General features: G+C 50.6%; 1 protein-coding gene across 1 annotated transcript in view; it reads left to right on the top strand.

The window, feature by feature from the left end:
• LOC139404918 (cyclic AMP-responsive element-binding protein 5-like) overlaps positions 1–20,000 on the top strand; it is a 43,117-nt gene that overhangs the window by 1,535 nt on the left and 21,582 nt on the right. The window contains exon 2 of the mRNA XM_071147457.1: positions 561–671. Within this exon, the coding sequence (XP_071003558.1) occupies positions 561–671 (111 nt within the window). The remainder of the gene's footprint in view (positions 1–560; positions 672–20,000) is intronic.

The raw sequence follows: 20,000 nt of genomic DNA, 5'->3' as shown, positions 1-20,000 counted from the left end.
GGTTTGGGTGATATTTATACACAAAACACACTTAGAGCAATTAAGGCTGTGTGGAGGGGTTCTGGTGCTGGGCCTCTGTGGATGGGGAGAGGTGCATCAGGGGGGTTGGGGGTTGTTGGCGGGGTTAGTGGGGGTCATCAGAGGGGTTGGGGGTTGTTGGGGGGGGGGGGGGTTAGTGGGGTAGTGGGGGACATCAGGGGGTTGGGGGTTGTTGGGGGGGTTAGTGGGGTAGTGGGGGACATCAGGGGAGTGTTTTTGGGGGGGGAGGGTTAGTGGGGTAGTGGGGGACATCAGGGGAGTGTTTTTTGGGGGGAGGGTTAGTGGGGTGTGTGTGTGGGTCCCCTTTAATCACCACTTTAACCATTAAACATCTGACCCTGTATCACACATCACCCACACACACATCACCCATACAAACAACCACACACAGAGAACCACAGAGTGTGTGTGTGTGTGTGTGTGTGTGTGTGTGTGTGTGTGGGTGGGTGGGTGGGTGTGTGTGTGTGTGTGTGTGTGTGTGTGTGTGTTGCCGTAGTGTGATATATTGTTGTGGTCCTCAGATGGAGAGGCAGATGTCTATGTGTTCCAGTATGATGGGTATGCAGGGCCCCAACCATCCCAGCTCCTGTTCCTCCCCTCACGGACCCTCCATGCACTCTGAGGCCAAACTGGTGAGTCTCAATCCTCCCCAACACACACATACACACACTAAATACACCTGAATAATAAAAACACACACATGCAGATGCACACACACACACCCTTCCACACACCCTTCCACACACCCTTCCACACACAGATACATGCTCAATGTTTTATACCGTTCTCTTTTCCACTTGGCCATGCCAACAAAAAGCTGCGCTTGCTTTAAACTCTCTGTGCGGATTTCATCATTTTGTGTGTGTGCGCGCGCGTGTGTGTGTGGAATCAAAGCTGCTAGGTCTGAACCTGTAGGAGCAGAGCAGCGCTGGGCTGGAGTCGCAGAGAGCCTGAATAAAAGGCCCTTTATGTGGCTGCGGCTGGGCTGCCCACCGCACTGCACCGACTGGCTGACTGATGTATATCTTAATGTACAGAACATGTTGTGGAATTGTGCAACTTGTTAGCACTAGTTTAACACAGCGGGATGGAAATGGAATGACCTCATCCCTCACAAAGCAGGCAGTTAGAGAGAGGGGGGGGGGAGTGAGAGAAGGCTGAGAGAGAGGGAGGACTGCGAGGGAGAGAGAGAGGGAGAAATGGAGAGGGGGTAGAGGGAAAAGAGAGGGAGGAGAGGAAGGAAGATAGGAGATGACAGAAGAAAGGAGAGAGGGAGGAGAGGGGGTAGAGGAACAAGAGAAGAAGCGGAGAGAGGCAGAGAGAGAGCGAAAGAGGGAGGCAGAGATAGGCAGAGAGAGAGTGAGAGAGAGAGGCAGAGAGAGAGAGAGAGAGAGAGGCAGAGAGGAAGAAGCAGAGGCAGAGAGAGAGAGCGAGAGGCAGAGAGAGAGAGCGGCAGAGAGAGAGCAGCAGAGAGAGAGAGCAGCAGAGAGAGAGCAGCAGAGAGAGCAGCAGAGAGAGGCAGAGAGAGGCAGAGAGAGCGAGAGGCAGAGAGAGAGAGTAGGGGAGAGAGAGAGAGAGAGAGAGAGAGCAGCAGAGAGCAGCAGAGAGAGAGAGAGAGAGAGAGAGAGAGAGAGAGAGAGAGCAGCAGAGAGCAGCAGAGAGAGGCAGAGAGAGGCAGAGAGAGGCAGAAGGAGGTGGTCTAAGGCAAGTGGCTGGTCAGAATAAAGTGCTGTTTGCTCTCCTGACTTGTTTAATGGCCCACTGATTACTGAGGTTGGTGAGATTGAGAGGGGGGTAGAAAGAGAGGGAAGAGAGAAGGAAAGACAGAGAGAAGTAGCGATGGGAGAGAGAGAGAGAGAGAGAGAGAGAGAGAGAGAGAGAGATAGACAGACAGTGAGAGGTCATTAGCAGTGATTGCTCTGATAGACGAGAGAGAGAGAGAAAGAGGGAGAGTGAGAGAAAGAGGGAGAGAGAGAGAAAGAGGGAGAGTGAGAGAAAGAGGGAGAGAGAGAGAGAAAGAGGGAGAGAGAGGGAAAGAGTGAGAGGGAGGGAGAGAGAAAGAGGGAGAGAGGGGGGAGAGAGAGGGTGCATTCTCAGGGCACTTACGTGTCCCTCTTCCTCCTCCTCTCTCTCTAGATTGATCGTCTTTGTAGTCTTTTGGATCTCTCCTGCTGTTCCTATGGTAACACGCTGGAGTAAGACAATATTAGTGTTTTAGTCTTATCTCTGCATTGGCCTCCATCCAGACATCCAGATCTGTTCCTTTTATTTCCCCTCTCGCCTATCGTTGTAATTGACTTGTAAATGCCAAGGCCACTAATAAACACAAGCAGACAGTCCTCAGAAAACGACCCAGGCTTCATTACTGGACCAACCTGCAGGCTGCTTGACCAGTCAGATATTCATTCATTCTCTATTCATGACCAGATGGTTGGAGATTTGGGCCCTGACATTTGGAATGGCCCGGATATCTTGAAAGGTCCTGATGGAATCCCATGATTGTGGACAGAGAGTGAGAGGCTAATCGGCTTATCAGGCTCAGATCTCCAGCGTGGTTTTCATAAGGAACTGACGGACGGAGTGGGGAAGGGATGGGGACGCGGGGGAACAGGGGTTTCAGGGGATCTCTGGTGTCTGTAATATCCGCACCCGGGCCAAGTCGATAAATACAGCCGTGCTATCGGGTGTCTGCAGCGTGATCAGGTCCATATGTCCCCTGCGATGCACTCGATCCAGCCCTAATCGCGTTACCCTGGACCATGTTGACTTTCCGCCAATGGGAAATCTCCCTCACTGTAACCCCACACCCCCTCAGCTTTACAACCTCAGAGCCTCAGACCCCTGGCCCAGCCGCTCACTACAGGAACATTTACATTAAGAGAGATGGAGGGAGGGAGCGAGGGGGAGAGGGAGAGCGAGGGAGAGAGAGAGAGAGAGAGCGAGGGAGAGAGGGAGAGAGCGAGGGAGAGAGAGAGAGAGAGAGAGAGAGAGAGAGAGAGAGAGAGAGGGAGAGAGCGAGGGAGAGAGAGAGAGAGAGAGAGAGAGAGAGCGAGGGAGAGAGGGAGAGAGCGAGGGAGAGAGAGAGAGAGAGAGAGAGAGAGAGGGGTAGAGAGAGAGAGAGAGAGCGAGCGAGAGGGAGAGAGAGAGAGAGAGTAAGTGGGGAGGGTGAGAAAGAGAGAATTTGAAAGACAGAAATTGATAAAAGATACTGGAGAGAGAGATGTGTGTTGTGGTAACTGAAGGCCTCCCCTGGCGGAGTTAACCCTCTCCTGCCCAGTGGGAGTGTGTGCTGCTGCTGAGGGGGCTAATGACGGCTAATAGATTTTGCGGTGGGGCTGAGCTGCTAGGAGGCCTAGGGAGACCTGTCTCTGTCTGTCTCTAGTGTAAATAGTTAATGAGCTGCAGGGAGGGCTGAAGGCAGGGCGGATATAGGGAGGGCTGATACAGGGAGGCCTGATATAGGGCTGATACAGGGAGGGCTGATATAGGGAGGGCTGATATAGGGAGGGCTGATATAGGGCTGATACAGGGAGGGCTGATATAGGGAGGGCTGATATAGGGAGGGCTGATACAAATCAAATCAAATCAAAATCAAATGTATTTATATAGCCCTTCGTACATCAGCTGATATCTCAAAGTGCTGTACAGAAACCCAGTCTAAAACCCCAAACAGCAAGCAATGCAGGTGTAGAAGCACGGTGGCTAGAAAAACTCCCTAGAAAGGCCAAAACCTAGGAAGAAACCTAGAGCGGAACCAGGCTATGTGGGGTGGCCAGACCTCTTCTGGCTGTGCCGGGTGGAGATTATAACAGAACATGGCCAAGATGTTCAAATGTTCATAAATGACCAGCATGGTCCAATAATAATAAGGCAGAACAGTTGAAACTGGAGCAGCAGCACGGCCAGGTGGACTTGGGACAGCAAGGAGTCATCATGTCAGGTAGTCCTGAGGCATGGTCCTAGTGCTCAGGTCCTCCGAGAGAGAGAAAGAAAGAGAGAAAGAGAGAATTACAGAGAGCACACTTAAATTCACACAGGACACCGAATAGGACAGGAGAAGTACTCCAGATATAACAAACTGACCCTAGCCCCCCGACACATAAACTACTGCAGCATAAATACTGGAGGCTGAGACAGGAGGAGTCCAGAGACACTGTGGCCCCATCCGAGGACACCCCCGGACAGGGCCAAACAGGAAGGATATAACCCCACCCACTTTGCCAAAGCACAGCCCCCACACCACTAGAGGGATATCTTCAACCACCAACTTACCATCCTGAGACAAGGCTGAGGATAGCCCACAAAGATCTCCGCCACGGCACAACCCAAAGGGGAGGGCTGATACAGGGCTGAAACAGGGAGGGCTGATACAGGGCTGAAACAGGGAGGGCTGAAACAGGGAGGGCTGATACAGGGCTGATATAGGGAGGGCTGATACAGGGCTGATATAGGGAGGGCTGATACAGGGCTGATATAGGGAGGGCTGATACAGGGAGGGCTGATACAGGGAGGGCTGGTATAGGGAGGGCTGATACAGGGAGGGCTGATACAGGGCTGAAACAGGGAGGGCTGATACAGGGCTGAAACAGGGAGGGCTGATACAGGGAGGGCTGATACAGGGCTGATACAGGGAGGGATGAAACAGGGAGGGCTGATACAGTGGGGCTCCCGAGTGGTGCAGCGGTCTAAGGCACTGCATCTCAGTGCTTGAGGCGTCACTACAGACACCCTGGTTTGTTATACCTGGCTGTATCACAACCTGCTGTGATTGGGAGTCCCATAGGGCGGCAAACATTTGGCCCAGCATCATCCGGGTTTGGTCTGTGTACGCCGTCATTGTAAGATGGCGAGATAGCATCGACAGAGATTCCTATGTCCTTAGGAAACTATGCAGTATTTAGTTTTTTTCTGTATTATTTCTTACATTGTTACCCCAGAAAATCTTAAGTGTTATTACATACAGCCAAGAAGAACTATTTGATATAAGAGCGACATCAACTTACCACCATTACGACCAGGAATACGACTTTCCCAAAGCGGATCCTTTGTTCCGACCACCACCCAGGGCATTGGATCTAATCCCAGAGGCCGACCCAAAACAACGTCGCCACAGAAGAGGTAGATGGAGCGGCCTCCTGGTCAGGCTTCGAAGGCGTGCACATTGCTTTCGAGTATCCTACTCGCCAATGTCCAGTCTCTACACAACAAGGTGGACGAAATTAGGGCAAGGGTTGCCTTCCAGAGAGACATCAGAGATTGTAACATTCTCTGTTTCACGGAAACATGGCTCTCTCGGGATATGTTGTCGAAGTCGGTACAGCCACCGGGTGTCTTCATGCGTCGTGCCGACAGAAATAAGCATCTCTCTGGGAAGAAAAAGGGCAGGGGTGTATGCTTCATGATTAACGACTCATAACAACATCCAGGAACTCAAGTCCTTCTGTTCAGCTGACCTAGAATTCCTTACAATCAAATGCAGACCATATTATCTCCCAAGAGAATTCTCGTCAGTTATCGTCACAGCTGTGTATATACCCCCTCAAGCAGATACCACGACTGCCCTCAAAGAACTTCATCAGACTCTATGTAAACTGGAAACCATATATCCTGAGGCTGCATTTATTGTAGCTGGGGATTTTAACAAAGCAAATTTGTGTGTTGTTTTAGGGGGATAGGGTGGTGTGTTGTGTTGTGTTAGGGGAATAGGGTGGTGTGTTGTTTTAGGGGAATAGGATGGTGTGTTGTGTTGGGTCAGGGGAATAGGGTGGTGTGTTGTGTTGGGTCAGGGGATATGGTGCGGTTTTGTGTTAGGGGAATAGGGTGGTGTGTTGTTTTAGGGGAATAGGGTGGTGTGTTGTGTTGTGTTAGGGGAATAGGGTGGTGTGTTGTTTTAGGGGAATAGGATGGTGTGTTGTGTTGGGTCAGGGGAATAGGGTGGTGTGTTGTGTTGGGTCAGGGGAATAGGGTGGTGTGTTGTTTTAGGGGAATAGGGTGGTGTGTTGTTTTAGGGGAATAGGGTGGTGTGTTGTTTTAGGGGGATAGGGTGGTGTGTTGTGTTGTGTTAGGTGAATAGGGTGGTGTGTTGTTTTAGGGGAATATGGTGGTGTGTTGTGTTGGGTCAGGGGATAGGGTGGTGTGTTGTGTTGGGTCAGGGGAATAGGGTTGTGTGTTGTGTTGGGTCAGGGGATAGGGTGGTGTGTTGTGTTAGGGGAATAGGGTGGTGTGTTGTTTTAGGAGAATAGGGTGGAGTGTTGTTTTAGGGGAATAGGGTGGTGTGTTGTGTTGGGTCAGGGGATAGGGTGGTGTGTTGTGTTAGGGGAATAGGGTGGTGTGTTGTTTTAGGGGGATAGGGTGGTGTGTTGTGTTGTGTTAGGGGAATAGGGTGGTGTGTTGTTTTAGGGGAATAGGATGGTGTGTTGTGTTGGGTCAGGGGAATAGGGTGGTGTGTTGTGTTGGGTCAGGGGAATAGGGTTGTGTGTTGTGTTAGGTGAATAGGGTGGTGTGTTGTTTTAGGGGAATAGGATGGTGTGTTGTGTTGGGTCAGGGGAATAGGGTGGTGTGTTGTGTTGGGTCAGGGGAATAGGGTGGTGTGTTGTTTTAGGGGAATAGGGTGGTGTGTTGTTTTAGGGGAATAGGGTGGTGTGTTGTTTTAGGGGGATAGGGTGGTGTGTTGTGTTGTGTTAGGGGAATAGGGTGGTGTGTTGTTTTAGGGGAATAGGATGGTGTGTTGTGTTGGGTCAGGGGAATAGGGTGGTGTGTTGTGTTGGGTCAGGGGAATAGGGTGGTGTGTTGTTTTAGGGGAATAGGGTGGTGTGTTGTTTTAGGGGAATAGGGTGGTGTGTTGTTTTAGGGGGATAGGGTGGTGTGTTGTGTTGTGTTAGGTGAATAGGGTGGTGTGTTGTTTTAGGGGAATATGGTGGTGTGTTGTGTTGGGTCAGGGGATAGGGTGGTGTGTTGTGTTGGGTCAGGGGAATAGGGTTGTGTGTTGTGTTGGGTCAGGGGATAGGGTGGTGTGTTGTGTTAGGGGAATAGGGTGGTGTGTTGTTTTAGGAGAATAGGGTGGAGTGTTGTTTTAGGGGAATAGGGTGGTGTGTTGTGTTGGGTCAGGGGATAGGGTGGTGTGTTGTGTTAGGGGAATAGGGTGGTGTGTTGTTTTAGGGGGATAGGGTGGTGTGTTGTGTTGTGTTAGGGGAATAGGGTGGTGTGTTGTTTTAGGGGAATAGGATGGTGTGTTGTGTTGGGTCAGGGGAATAGGGTGGTGTGTTGTGTTGGGTCAGGGGAATAGGGTTGTGTGTTGTGTTAGGTGAATAGGGTGGTGTGTTGTTTTAGGGGAATAGGATGGTGTGTTGTGTTGGGTCAGGGGAATAGGGTGGTGTGTTGTGTTGGGTCAGGGGAATAGGGTGGTGTGTTGTTTTAGGGGAATAGGGTGGTGTGTTGTTTTAGGGGAATAGGGTGGTGTGTTGTTTTAGGGGGATAGGGTGGTGTGTTGTGTTGTGTTAGGGGAATAGGGTGGTGTGTTGTTTTAGGGGAATAGGATGGTGTGTTGTGTTGGGTCAGGGGAATAGGGTGGTGTGTTGTGTTGGGTCAGGGGATAGGGTGGTGTGTTGTGTTAGGGGAATAGGGTGGTGTGTTGTTTTAGGGGAATAGGGTGGTGTGTTGTGTTAGGGGAATAGGGTGGTGTGTTGTTTTAGGGGAATAGGATGGTGTGTTGTGTTGGGTCAGGGGAATAGGGTGGTGTGTTGTGTTGGGTCAGGGGAATAGGGTGGTGTGTTGTTTTAGGGGAATAGGGTGGTGTGTTGTTTTAGGGGAATAGGGTGGTGTGTTGTTTTAGGGGAATAGGGTGGTGTGTTGTTTTAGGGGGATAGGGTGGTGTGTTGTGTTGTGTTAGGTGAATAGGGTGGTGTGTTGTTTTAGGGGAATATGGTGGTGTGTTGTGTTGGGTCAGGGGATAGGGTGGTGTGTTGTGTTGGGTCAGGGGAATAGGGTTGTGTGTTGTGTTGGGTCAGGGGATAGGGTGGTGTGTTGTGTTAGGGGAATAGGGTGGTGTGTTGTTTTAGGAGAATAGGGTGGAGTGTTGTTTTAGGGGAATAGGGTGGTGTGTTGTGTTGGGTCAGGGGATAGGGTGGTGTGTTGTGTTAGGGGAATAGGGTGGTGTGTTGTTTTAGGGGGATAGGGTGGTGTGTTGTGTTGGGTCAGGGGATAGGGTGGTGTGTTGTGTTAGGGGAATAGGGTGGTGTGTTGTTTTAGGGGGATAGGGTGGTGTGTTGTGTTGTGTTAGGGGAATAGGGTGGTGTGTTGTTTTAGGGGAATAGGATGGTGTGTTGTGTTGGGTCAGGGGAATAGGGTGGTGTGTTGTGTTGGGTCAGGGGAATAGGGTTGTGTGTTGTGTTAGGTGAATAGGGTGGTGTGTTGTTTTAGGGGAATAGGATGGTGTGTTGTGTTGGGTCAGGGGAATAGGGTGGTGTGTTGTGTTGGGTCAGGGGAATAGGGTTGTGTGTTGTGTTAGGTGAATAGGGTGGTGTGTTGTTTTAGGGGGATAGGGTGGTGTGTTGTTTTAGGGGGATAGGGTGGTGTGTTGTGTTGTGTTAGGGGAATAGGGTGGTGTGTTGTTTTAGGGGAATAGGATGGTGTGTTGTGTTGGGTCAGGGGAATAGGGTGGTGTGTTGTGTTGGGTCAGGGGATAGGGTGGTGTGTTGTGTTAGGGGAATAGGGTGGTGTGTTGTTTTAGGGGAATAGGGTGGTGTGTTGTGTTGTGTTAGGGGAATAGGGTGGTGTGTTGTTTTAGGGGAATAGGATGGTGTGTTGTGTTGGGTCAGGGGAATAGGGTGGTGTGTTGTGTTGGGTCAGGGGAATAGGGTGGTGTGTTGTTTTAGGGGAATAGGGTGGTGTGTTGTTTTAGGGGAATAGGGTGGTGTGTTGTTTTAGGGGGATAGGGTGGTGTGTTGTGTTGTGTTAGGTGAATAGGGTGGTGTGTTGTTTTAGGGGAATATGGTGGTGTGTTGTGTTGGGTCAGGGGATAGGGTGGTGTGTTGTGTTGTGTTAGGGGAATAGGGTGGTGTGTTGTTTTAGGGGAATAGGGTGGTGTGTTGTTTTAGGGGGATAGGGTGGTGTGTTGTGTTGTGTTAGGGGAATAGGGTGGTGTGTTGTTTTAGGGGAATAGGGTGGTGTGTTGTGTTGGGTCAGGGGATAGGGTGGTGTGTTGTGTTGTGTCAGGGGATAGGGTGGTGTGTTGTGTTGGGTCAGGGGATAGGGTGGTGTGTTGTGTTGGGTCAGGGGATAGGGTGGTGTGTTGTTTTAGGGGAATAGGGTGGTGTGTTGTGTTGGGTCAGGGGATAGGGTGGTGTGTTGTTTTAGGGGAATACGGTGGTGTGTGTTGTGCATTAGGGATGTCAGGATAGCTGACCCTCACAGCATGGTGGAGGAAATGCTGTGGAGAGGTGGGACGGACGGACGGACGGACGGACGGACGGACGGACAGACGGACGGACAGACAGACAGACAGACAGAGGCCAAAGCATTATATTGCTACTCAGAGCCAGAGCTCAGCAGGCTATAGCCAGCACTCTCCCTCACAGCCCTGATCTCAGTCCAGCCCTGCACCACTCGCTCAGTAGCAGCTGACATAGTTGTACAAGTGTGCACACACGCTGTGTGTGTTTGTGTTTGTCGAAACACAGTATTCTATTCCTGAAAGTCTATTTTTTAGATGGTTTGATGTCATTGTTTGTTTGATGAAAGTCCTTCTCTCTCCATTTCTGTGGACAGGAAGAGCCACATCAAGCCCTTATCAACTTCCACACCATGTCTCTCTGTGTGCCAACCACGGGACATAAGTCCAAAATGTGAGTGGGTTCCAATTTGAAAGTGGTGTAGAGTCTCTGACCGTGGGTTCGTATCTGTTGAATGTAAAGCTGTTATCACCTGTTCCTTTCCCTCTGCCGTTCAGTTGGTTTAGAAAAATGCGGACAGATTTAAAAAGCTCTGCTTCTGAGCTGCAGCTCGTGTATAAAAATGTGTTATTTATTATCTGGGTAATTATCTATTGTTTACATTGTTACTAGGGACAATAAATGTGTCACTAAGCGTCAGGCTTGGTGCTGAGTTTCTTATGAGGTAAACAATACTATATGTTCCTACACTGCAGCTCTGTTGGCCACGGACCTGGCACTGGATGGGCCCATGACATCATTCTTGGCACGCTGTAAATGTACTCCTTTTTACTTGAGGAGGGAAAAAAGGCCGTTTCTCTTAAAGAAACATTTCATAGTATGCACCGAGACCAGCCATCACAGCTATCCTGATGCAAGAGTTGTAGTTTGAGCAGATGGATTCTTTTCACCTCAACTCTTCATCCACACAGTTTTAGTTTTATGATCCTGCTAAACTTGTATATTGTTTTAAAACCCGATCAAACTATAGTTTTATTTGACCATTGAAATACTTGTACTGAATTCTGCAAAATACATAAAATATGTAGGTCAGAAATACCAAGTGTACGAGAGAGTCATATTTACAGAGTTGTTCAATGAGGTCAAGAAGAGGCAATTTCCACCTTCACTCCATGTTGAGTCATTAACTGTGTCAAGTCACCTTCACTCCATGTTGAGTGATTAACTTTGTCAAGTCACCTTCACTCCATGTTGAGTGATTAACTGTGTCAAGTCACCTTCACTCCATGTTGAGTCATTAACTGTGTCAAGTCACCTTCACTCCATGTTGAGTGATTAACTGTGAAGTCACCTTCACTCCATGTTGAGTGATTAACTGTGTCAAGTCACCTTCACTCCATGTTGAGTGATTAACTGTGTCAAGTCACCTTCACTCCATGTTGAGTGATTAACTGTGAAGTCACTTTCACTCCATGTTGAGTGATTAACTGTGTCAAGTCACCTTCACTCCATGTTGAGTGATTAACTGTGTCAAGTCACCTTCACTCCATGTTGAGTGATTAACTGTGTCAAGTCACCTTCACTCCATGTTGAGTGATTAACTGTGAAGTCACCTTCACTCCATGTTGAATGATTAACTGTATCAAGTCATTTGTAACTACTTACACCATTAAATGGTATGAGAGCGAGAGAGAGAAAGATGGAGAGTTAGAAAAAGAGAGAGAGAAACAGAGACAGACAGACAGGCGGAGAGAGAGAGAGCGAGAGAGAGAGAGAGAGAGAGAGAGAGAGAGAGAGAGAGCACCCCTGGCTAGACCATGGGTTGTGTTATAGGAGAATTTCAGCAGCAGACAATAGGAGTGTATCTCCAGGTTTTGAAAGCAACATCTGTATGAATGGTGGCATTGTCAGGGGGTGATGTCATTGGAGAGAGAGGGACGGTGAGCCAAGGACACAACTGAACGTGAGCTCTACTGCTGCAGCCGTTCTGTCACAACGGACTGACTGCTAGTGTGTAGGGTTAAACTGTGCCTGTGTGTGAGTGAGTGTGCTGTGTTTGTGTGTGTCGTAAGCGTGCTTTTGCACTGTGTGTGTGTGTGTTGAGACAAACAGTGCCTCTTGCAGTGTGTGTCTGTACAGGGTAAAGTGAGGCATAACGGAGGAGAACTAACAGGGATACAGAGACTTACAGGTCAACTAGCATCCTTCTACATATTGTCAAACGGCAGTATTTCTCCACCGACAGTTTCTCAGAAAATGTGAGCTTGGTGAGGGCGTACAGTGAAGGGTTAAAACACTAACACTAACAGTGTGTCTGTCTGCCAGCTTATCTGCGTTGAGGCCTGACAAGGAAGGGAGAGATAGAGGGAGGGAGTTAGAGAGGTGGGAGTCTCCTTCCACCATGGTGCCCACACCAGGGGCTTAGAGTAGGGTCACGACCCACCCACAACCATGGACCTCAGTCATATTCACAAGCATAGGAATATGGCTCAAAACACCTATTTTCTACTTGTGAGTTCCCCTCTGTGTGCGTGTGTGTGTATGTGTGTGTGTGTGTGTGTGTGTGTGTGTGTGTGTGTGTGTGTGTGTGTGTGTGTGTGTGTGTGTGTGTGTGTGCGTGTGTGTGTGTTTTCCACGTGTGAACATGTGTGTGTGTGGGAGAGGGACAGAGGGGCAGAGGGACAGAGGGGCAGAGGGACAGAGGGGCAGAGGGACAGAGGGACAGGGGCGGAGCAGTGTGTCTGCTGTATTTGTCTTTGGGTGACTGCGTGTTGTTTTAGCTGTGCTGATGGGAGGCTGATGGGAGGCGTATGTGTGAAGGCCTTCAGGGTACGGTTCAGGGCCTGTGAATGGGACAGGACTAGCCTCCAGGGCTCTCTCCCCTCCGGCAGGGCTAGGCCAGGGTAAACCAGCCAGCCGGCCAGCCAACAACAGATGGGTAGATGGCTAACACTTTATGTAACCTCTCTGACCAGTTCCTCATCTACAGTTTTCTAAGTACAACTCCTCAACAACAACTGTGAACACATCGATGTCAACCACACCCCTTCCTGTTAACATTTCTTACATAGTGTCATAGATTCACTCATTAGTACAGACTTCCTATTTCCCATGAGATTCATTGCCTGTTAACTTATTGTCATTTTCTGGCCTCAGTAACATCACTTCCTCATGGCTGTGGGTGTCAGCTCTCTCCAAGTCACCTCTCTCTCCACTCTGTCAGGTTTGGTTCCCAATGTTAGAGTAAATGCTAAAGCTAAATGTAGCATGTGACATGTTAGTTCATAATGACAAGAGAAACACAGTCTGAAGGAAAACACAATTAGAAGTCAATTATAGGGGCCTCCTGAGTGGGGCAGTGGTCTAAGGCTCTGCATCGCAGTGCCTCCTGAGTGGGGCAGTGGTCTAAGGCTCTGCATCGCAGGGCCTCCTGAGTGGGGCAGTGGTCTAAGGCTCTGCATCGCAGTGCCTCCTGAGTGGGGCAGTGGTCTAAGGCTCTGCATCGCAGTGCCTCCTGAGTGGGGCAGTGGTCTAAGGCTCTGCATCGCAGGGCCTCCTGAGTGGGGCAGTGGTCTAAGGCTCTGCATCGCAGGGCCTCCTGAGTGGGGCAGTGGTCTAAGGCTCTGCATCGCAGGGCCTCCTGAGTGGGGCAGTGGTCTAAGGCTCTGCATCGCAGTGCCTCCTGAGTGGGGCAGTGGTCTAAGGCTCTGCATCGCAGTGCCTCCTGAGTGGGGCAGTGGTCTAAGGCTCTGCATCGCAGGGCCTCCTGAGTGGGGCAGTGGTCTAAGGCTCTGCATCGCAGGGCCTCCCGAGTGGGGCAGTGGTCTAAGGCTCTGCATCGCAGGGCCTCCTGAGTGGGGCAGTGGTCTAAGGCTCTGCATCGCAGTGCCTCCCGAGTGGGGCAGTGGTCTAAGGCTCTGCATCGCAGGGCCTCCTGAGTGGGGCAGTGGTCTAAGGCTCTGCATCGCAGTGCCTCCCGAGTGGGGCAGTGGTCTAAGGCTCTGCATCGCAGTGCCTCCTGAGTGGGGCAGTGGTCTAAGGCTCTGCATCGCAGGGCCTCCTGAGTGGGGCAGTGGTCTAAGGCTCTGCATCGCAGTGCCTCCTGAGTGGGGCAGTGGTCTAAGGCTCTGCATCGCAGGGCCTCCTGAGTGGGGCAGTGGTCTAAGGCTCTGCATCGCAGGGCCTCCTGAGTGGGGCAGTGGTCTAAGGCTCTGCATCGCAGGGCCTCCCGAGTGGGGCAGTGGTCTAAGGCTCTGCATCGCAGGGCCTCCTGAGTGGGGCAGTGGTCTAAGGCTCTGCATCGCAGGGCCTCCTGAGTGGGGCAGTGGTCTAAGGCTCTGCATCGCAGGGCCTCCTGAGTGGGGCAGTGGTCTAAGGCTCTGCATCGCAGGGCCTCCTGAGTGGGGCAGTGGTCTAAGGCTCTGCATCGCAGGGCCTCCTGAGTGGGGCAGTGGTCTAAGGCTCTGCATCGCAGGGCCTCCTGAGTGGGGCAGTGGTCTAAGGCTCTGCATCGCAGTGCCTCCCGAGTGGGGCAGTGGTCTAAGGCTCTGCATCGCAGGGCCTCCTGAGTGGGGCAGTGGTCTAAGGCTCTGCATCGCAGTGCCTCCTGAGTGGGGCAGTGGTCTAAGGCTCTGCATCGCAGTGCCTCCTGAGTGGGGCAGTGGTCTAAGGCTCTGCATCGCAGGGCCTCCTGAGTGGGGCAGTGGTCTAAGGCTCTGCATCGCAGGGCCTCCTGAGTGGGGCAGTGGTCTAAGGCTCTGCATCGCAGGGCCTCCTGAGTGGGGCAGTGGTCTAAGGCTCTGCATCGCAGTGCCTCCCGAGTGGGGCAGTGGTCTAAGGCTCTGCATCGCAGTGCCTCCTGAGTGGGGCAGTGGTCTAAGGCTCTGCATCGCAGTGCCTCCTGAGTGGGGCAGTGGTCTAAGGCTCTGCATCGCAGTGCCTCCCGAGTGGGGCAGTGGTCTAAGGCTCTGCATCGCAGTGCCTCCCGAGTGGGGCAGTGGTCTAAGGCTCTGCATCGCAGTGCCTCCCGAGTGGGGCAGTGGTCTAAGGCTCTGCATCGCAGGGCCTCCCGAGTGGGGCAGTGGTCTAAGGCTCTGCATCGCAGGGCCTCCTGAGTGGGGCAGTGGTCTAAGGCTCTGCATCGCAGGGCCTCCCGAGTGGGGCAGTGGTCTAAGGCTCTGCATCGCAGGGCCTCCCGAGTGGGGCAGTGGTCTAAGGCTCTGCATCGCAGGGCCTCCCGAGTGGGGCAGTGGTCTAAGGCTCTGCATCGCAGTGCCTCCCGAGTGGGGCAGTGGTCTAAGGCTCTGCATCGCAGTGCCTCCCGAGTGGGGCAGTGGTCTAAGGCTCTGCATCGCAGTGCCTCCCGAGTGGGGCAGTGGTCTAAGGCTCTGCATCGCAGTGCTAGCTGTGCCAGTAGAGATTCTGGGTTCGAGTCCAGGCTCTGTTGCAGCCGTCTGTGACCGGGAGACCCATGGGGCGGCACACATAAATGGCCCAGCGTCGTCCGGGTTAGGGAGGGTTTGGCCGGCAGGGATGTCCTTGTCCCATCACGCACTAGCGACTCCTGTGGTGGGCCGGGCGCAGTGCACGCTGACACGGTCGCCAGGTGTACGGTGTTTCCTCTGACACATTGATGCGGCTGGCTTCCAAGTGCGGCTTGGTTGGGTCGTGTTTCGGAGGACGCACGGCTCTTGACCTTCGCCTCTCCCGAGTCCGTACAGGAGTTGCAGTGATGAGACAAGACTGTAACTACCAATTAGATACCAGGAACTTGGGGAGAAAAAGGGGTAAAAGTAACAAAATAAAAAAGAGGTAAATTCCGGTGATTAGCCAATCAGAGGCAGACAGACAGAACCATATGGTAACACCAGCCCAGTTGACCCAGTTGTTAACCATTCAACAGTTGACCCAGTTGTTAACCATTCAACAGTTGACCCAGTTGTTAACAAGTCAACAGTTGACAGTTGTTAACCAGTCAACAGTTGACTGATTAGTTGCTAACCATTCAACAGTTGACTGATTAGTTGTTAACCATTCAACAGTTGACTGATTAGTTGTTAACCATTCAACAGTTGACTGATTAGTTGCTAACCATTCAACAGTTGACTGATTAGTTGCTAACCATTCAACAGTTGACTGATTAGTTGCTAACCATTCAACAGTTGACTGATTAGTTGTTAACCAGTCAACAGTTGACTGATTAGTTGCTAACCATTCAACAGTTGACCCAGTTGTTAACTGTTTCAGCCATGGTAAAGACGACAACACAGCTAGGGAAAGTGATCTGTTAGTCTAGCGACCTGTGTAACCACACTGAACAAAAATATAAAGTATAAAAAATATATATATATAAAATATAAAGTTTGTGAAGTTTTGGTCCCATGCCCTTTTTTTAAGGTGGCTGTGGCCAACAGATGCATATGTGTATTTCCAGTCATGTGAAATCTATAGATTAGGGCCTGATGAATTCAAATTGACTGATTTCCTTATATAAACTGTAACTCAGTTGTTGCATGTTGTTGCATGTTGCGTTTATATTTTTGTTCTGATAAACAGAAACTTTATCAGAGTCTATTAATACAAACTGTCAGATAAATACAGTGCCTTGCGAAAGTATTCGGCCCCCTTGAACTTTGCGACCTTTTGCCACATTTCAGGCTTCAAACATAAAGATATGAAACTGTATTTTTTTGTGAAGAATCAACAACAAGTGGGACACAATCATGAAGTGGAACGACATTTATTGGATATTTCAAACTTTTTTAACAAATCAAAAACTGAAAAATTGGGCGTGCAAAATTATTCAGCCCCCTTAAGTTAATACTTTGTAGCGCCACCTTTTGCTGCGATTACAGCTGTAAGTCGCTTGGGGTATGTCTCTATCAGTTTTGCACATTGAGAGACTGACATTTTTTCCCATTCCTCCTTGCAAAACAGCTCGAGCTCAGTGAGTTTGGATGGAGAGCATTTGTGAACAGCAGTTTTCAGTTCTTTCCACAGATTCTCGATTGGATTCATGTCTGGACTTTGACTTGGCCATTCTAACACCTGTATATGTTTATTTTTGAACCATTCCATTGTAGATTTTGCTTTATGTTTTGGATCATTGTCTTGTTGGAAGACAAATCTCCGTCCCAGTCTCAGGTCTTTTGCAGACTCCATCAGGTTTTCTTCCAGAATGGTCCTGTATTTGGCTCCATCCATCTTCCCATCAATTTTAACCATCTTCCCTGTCCCTGCTGAAGAAAAGCAGGCCCAAACCATGATGCTGCCACCACCATGTTTGACAGTGGGGATGGTGTGTTCAGGGTGATGAGCTGTGTTGCTTTTACGCCAAACATAACGTTTTGCATTGTTGCCAAAAAGTTCAATTTTGGTTTCATCTGACCAGAGCACCTTCTTCCACATGTTTGGTGTGTCTCCCAGGTGGCTTGTGGCAAACTTTAAACGACACTTTTTATGGATATCTTTAAGAAATGGCTTTCTTCTTGCCACTCTTCCATAAAGGCCAGATTTGTGCAATATACGACTGATTGTTGTCCTATGGACAGAGTCTCCCACCTCAGCTGTAGATCTCTGCAGTTCATCCAGAGTGATCATGGGCCTCTTGGCTGCATCTCTGATCAGTCTTCTCCGTGTATGAGCTGAAAGTTTAGAGGGACGGCCAGGTCTTGGTAGATTTGCAGTGGTCTGATACTCCTTCCATTTCAATATTATCGCTTGCACAGTGCTCCTTGGGATGTTTAAAGCTTGGGAAATCTTTTTATATCCAAATCCGGCTTTAAACTTCTTCACAACAGTATCTCGGAACTGCCTGGTGTGTTCCTTGTTCTTCATGATGCTCTCTGCGCTTTTGACGGACCTCTGAGACTATCACAGTGCAGGTGCATTTATACGGAGAATTGATTACACACAGGTGGATTGTATTTATCATCATTAGTCATTTAGGTCAACATTGGATCATTCAGAGATCCTCACTGAACTTCTGGAGAGAGTTTGCTGCACTGAAAGTAAAGGGGCTGAATAATTTTGCACGCCCAATTTTTCCGTTTTTGATTTGTTAAAAAAGTTTGAAATATCCAATAAATGTCGTTCCACTTCATAATTGTGTCCCACTTGTTGTTGATTCTTCACAAAAAAATACAGTTTTATATCTTTATGTTTGAAGCCTGAAATGTGGCAAAAAGTCGCAAAGTTCAAGGGGCCGAATACTTTCGCAAGGCACTGTATCTAAATGTATGATTCAGATGAATGATTTTGGAAGCACTACTTTCCACATTCCTTCTACTCTCTATCTGAAAGAGCCACAGCAAGGTGCCTTCTGTTTCAATTTGCCTCTGACATTACATTAGTCCAGGCACTTTGTTCCTGACTGTGCTCCTGTGAGCATATGTCTCTCTCTCTCTCTCTCTCTAGCTCGACCCCCCCTCTATCTCTCTCTAGCTCTCTCTCCTTGTCTGTCTGTCTTCCTCTGCCCCTCTCCCCCCAGAGGCTGGGGTTTTGTAGTAATAACCCTGTCGGCTGGTCCACAGAGCCCTGCTTTACAAGAGGAACCAGTGGGGATGTAGAGTCTGGAGGCAGAAAGGCCAATCCATTAGACTGACAGGGAGGAAAGAGAGAGAGGGAGAAAGAGGCAGAGGGAGAGAGAGAGAGAGGCTGCCAAGTGTATGTTTAGCCTGCTGTGTGTGTGTGTGTGTGTGTGTGGGGGGGGGGGGGGGGAGGGGGTGTAGCCTCCACTGTAGGTGTGTGTGCATCTCGCTGCCTGCCCTGCGCACCAATGTGGCTACGTATGAACAGCACTGCAACATACCGGGGTCGTCTGGGCCTGGCAGAACAGAACAGCCCATCTTCCTCCATCTGTCCATCTCTCTCTCTCTCTCTCCCCTCCCTCCCTCGCTCCCTCCCTCCCTCCCTCCTCTGGGGCCCCAGGGAGGCTGTGCTCGGCTCGGCCCAGTGGGGGAAGGGAAGGAAGGAGTGACTCTAGTTACAGTACAGAGAGACTCCCACTACTTTCCACCAGGCTGCCTGTCGTCCTCCTGTAGTCCCAGAAGAAATCAGTTTAGCAGAGAGGGGGTACAGGAGAGGTGGAGGGAGGAGTGGGGGAGAGGTTCCTGCCTCTCTGGGGAATGTGGGTAATGTAATAAAAGTGAGCTAATGGGGGGGGGCACACATGGAAGAGTGGATAGTGGGTATGGAAGGCAGGCATTGGTGGGTAGAGGTGGTGGTGTTGGGGGTGGTTGAGGAGATGTGGGGGAGGTTGAGGAGATGTTGGGGAAGGGGTGGGGGAGGTTGAGGAGATGTTGGGGGGGTGGTGGAGTTTGAGGAGGTGTTGGGGGAGGTTAAGGAGGTGTTGGGGAGGGGTGGGGGAGGTTGAGGAGGTGTTTGGGGAGGGGTGGGGGAGGTTGAGGAGGTGTTGGGGAGGGGTGGGGGAGATTGAGGAGGTGTTGGGGATGGGTGGGGGAGGTTGAGGAGGTGTTTGGGGAGGGGTGGGGGAGGTTGAGGAGGTGTTGGGGGGGTGGGGGAGGTTGAGGAGGTGTTGGGGAGGGGTGGGGGAGATTGCAGGGGTGTTGGGGGGGTGGGGGAGGTTGAGGAGGTGTTTGCGGAGGTTGAGGAGGTGTTGGGGAGGGGTGGGGGAGGTTGAGGAGGTGTTGGGAGAGGGGTGGGGGAGGTTGAGGGGGTGTTGTGGGGGTGGGGGAGGTTGAGGAGGTGTTGGGGAGGGGGGGGGGGGTGGAGGAGGTGTTGCGGAGGGGTGGGGGAGGTTGAGGAGGTGTTTGGGGAGGAGTGGGGGAGGTTGAGGAGGTGTTGGTGGAGGAATTATACCCTCTACATTTATGGCACAGGGGCTCACTGACACTCTCTCCCTCCCTTCTATAGCTGCCGCAGACAGGGAACCCATGCTGTGGTTTTTAGGGGCTGGGGGAGGAGAGTTAGAAGGGTCTGGGCCCACAAAGATTGTTACCAGGAAAGTTAAGATGTGTAACCTCATTATAAATCCTGTTAGCAGAAGTACAGTACAGAGTAAACACGCCAGCTGGCTGAACATGTCTGACGAGAAGAGACTGACATGATGCAGGGTATTGAAACAAACCAGGGTTTTAATAGAGCTGTTCACTCTCTTCTCTGTCCATTTAAAGCCCAGGATAATATTTATTTACCACTTTAAAAGTGACCCCACATACAGGCCTGGTTAGGTTAGGTTCAATGTTCTGTAACCCCACATACAGGCCTGGTTAGGTTAGGTTCAATGTTCTGTAACCCCACATACAGGTTAGGTTAGGTTCAATGTTCTGTAACCCCACATACAGGTTAGATTAGGTTCAATGTTCTGTAACCCCACATACAGGCCTGGTTAGGTTAGATTCAATGTTCCCTAACTAGTGATGACTCGGGCGACTCCAAAGGGCCTCAGGTCCCCAGAGAGCCCTCTGCTCCACTCTTAAGAGGAATGAAAGTGTGTCCCCCTGAACTGATCTGGTTTGATTGACTCATCCCGGCTCAGGCTCCATCTCTTCCCACTCGTCCCTGTTCTTCCCCGCTCTGGCGTTCTCCTCTCGGGGTTAATAGTGATTAAGT

The sequence above is a fragment of the Oncorhynchus clarkii genome, unplaced genomic scaffold (assembly GCF_045791955.1).
Source record: "Oncorhynchus clarkii lewisi isolate Uvic-CL-2024 unplaced genomic scaffold, UVic_Ocla_1.0 unplaced_contig_2926_pilon_pilon, whole genome shotgun sequence".
NCBI lineage: Eukaryota > Metazoa > Chordata > Actinopteri > Salmoniformes > Salmonidae > Oncorhynchus > Oncorhynchus clarkii.
The sequence above is the reverse complement of the archived record's forward strand: the minus strand, read 5'-3'. Positions and strand labels throughout refer to the sequence as shown.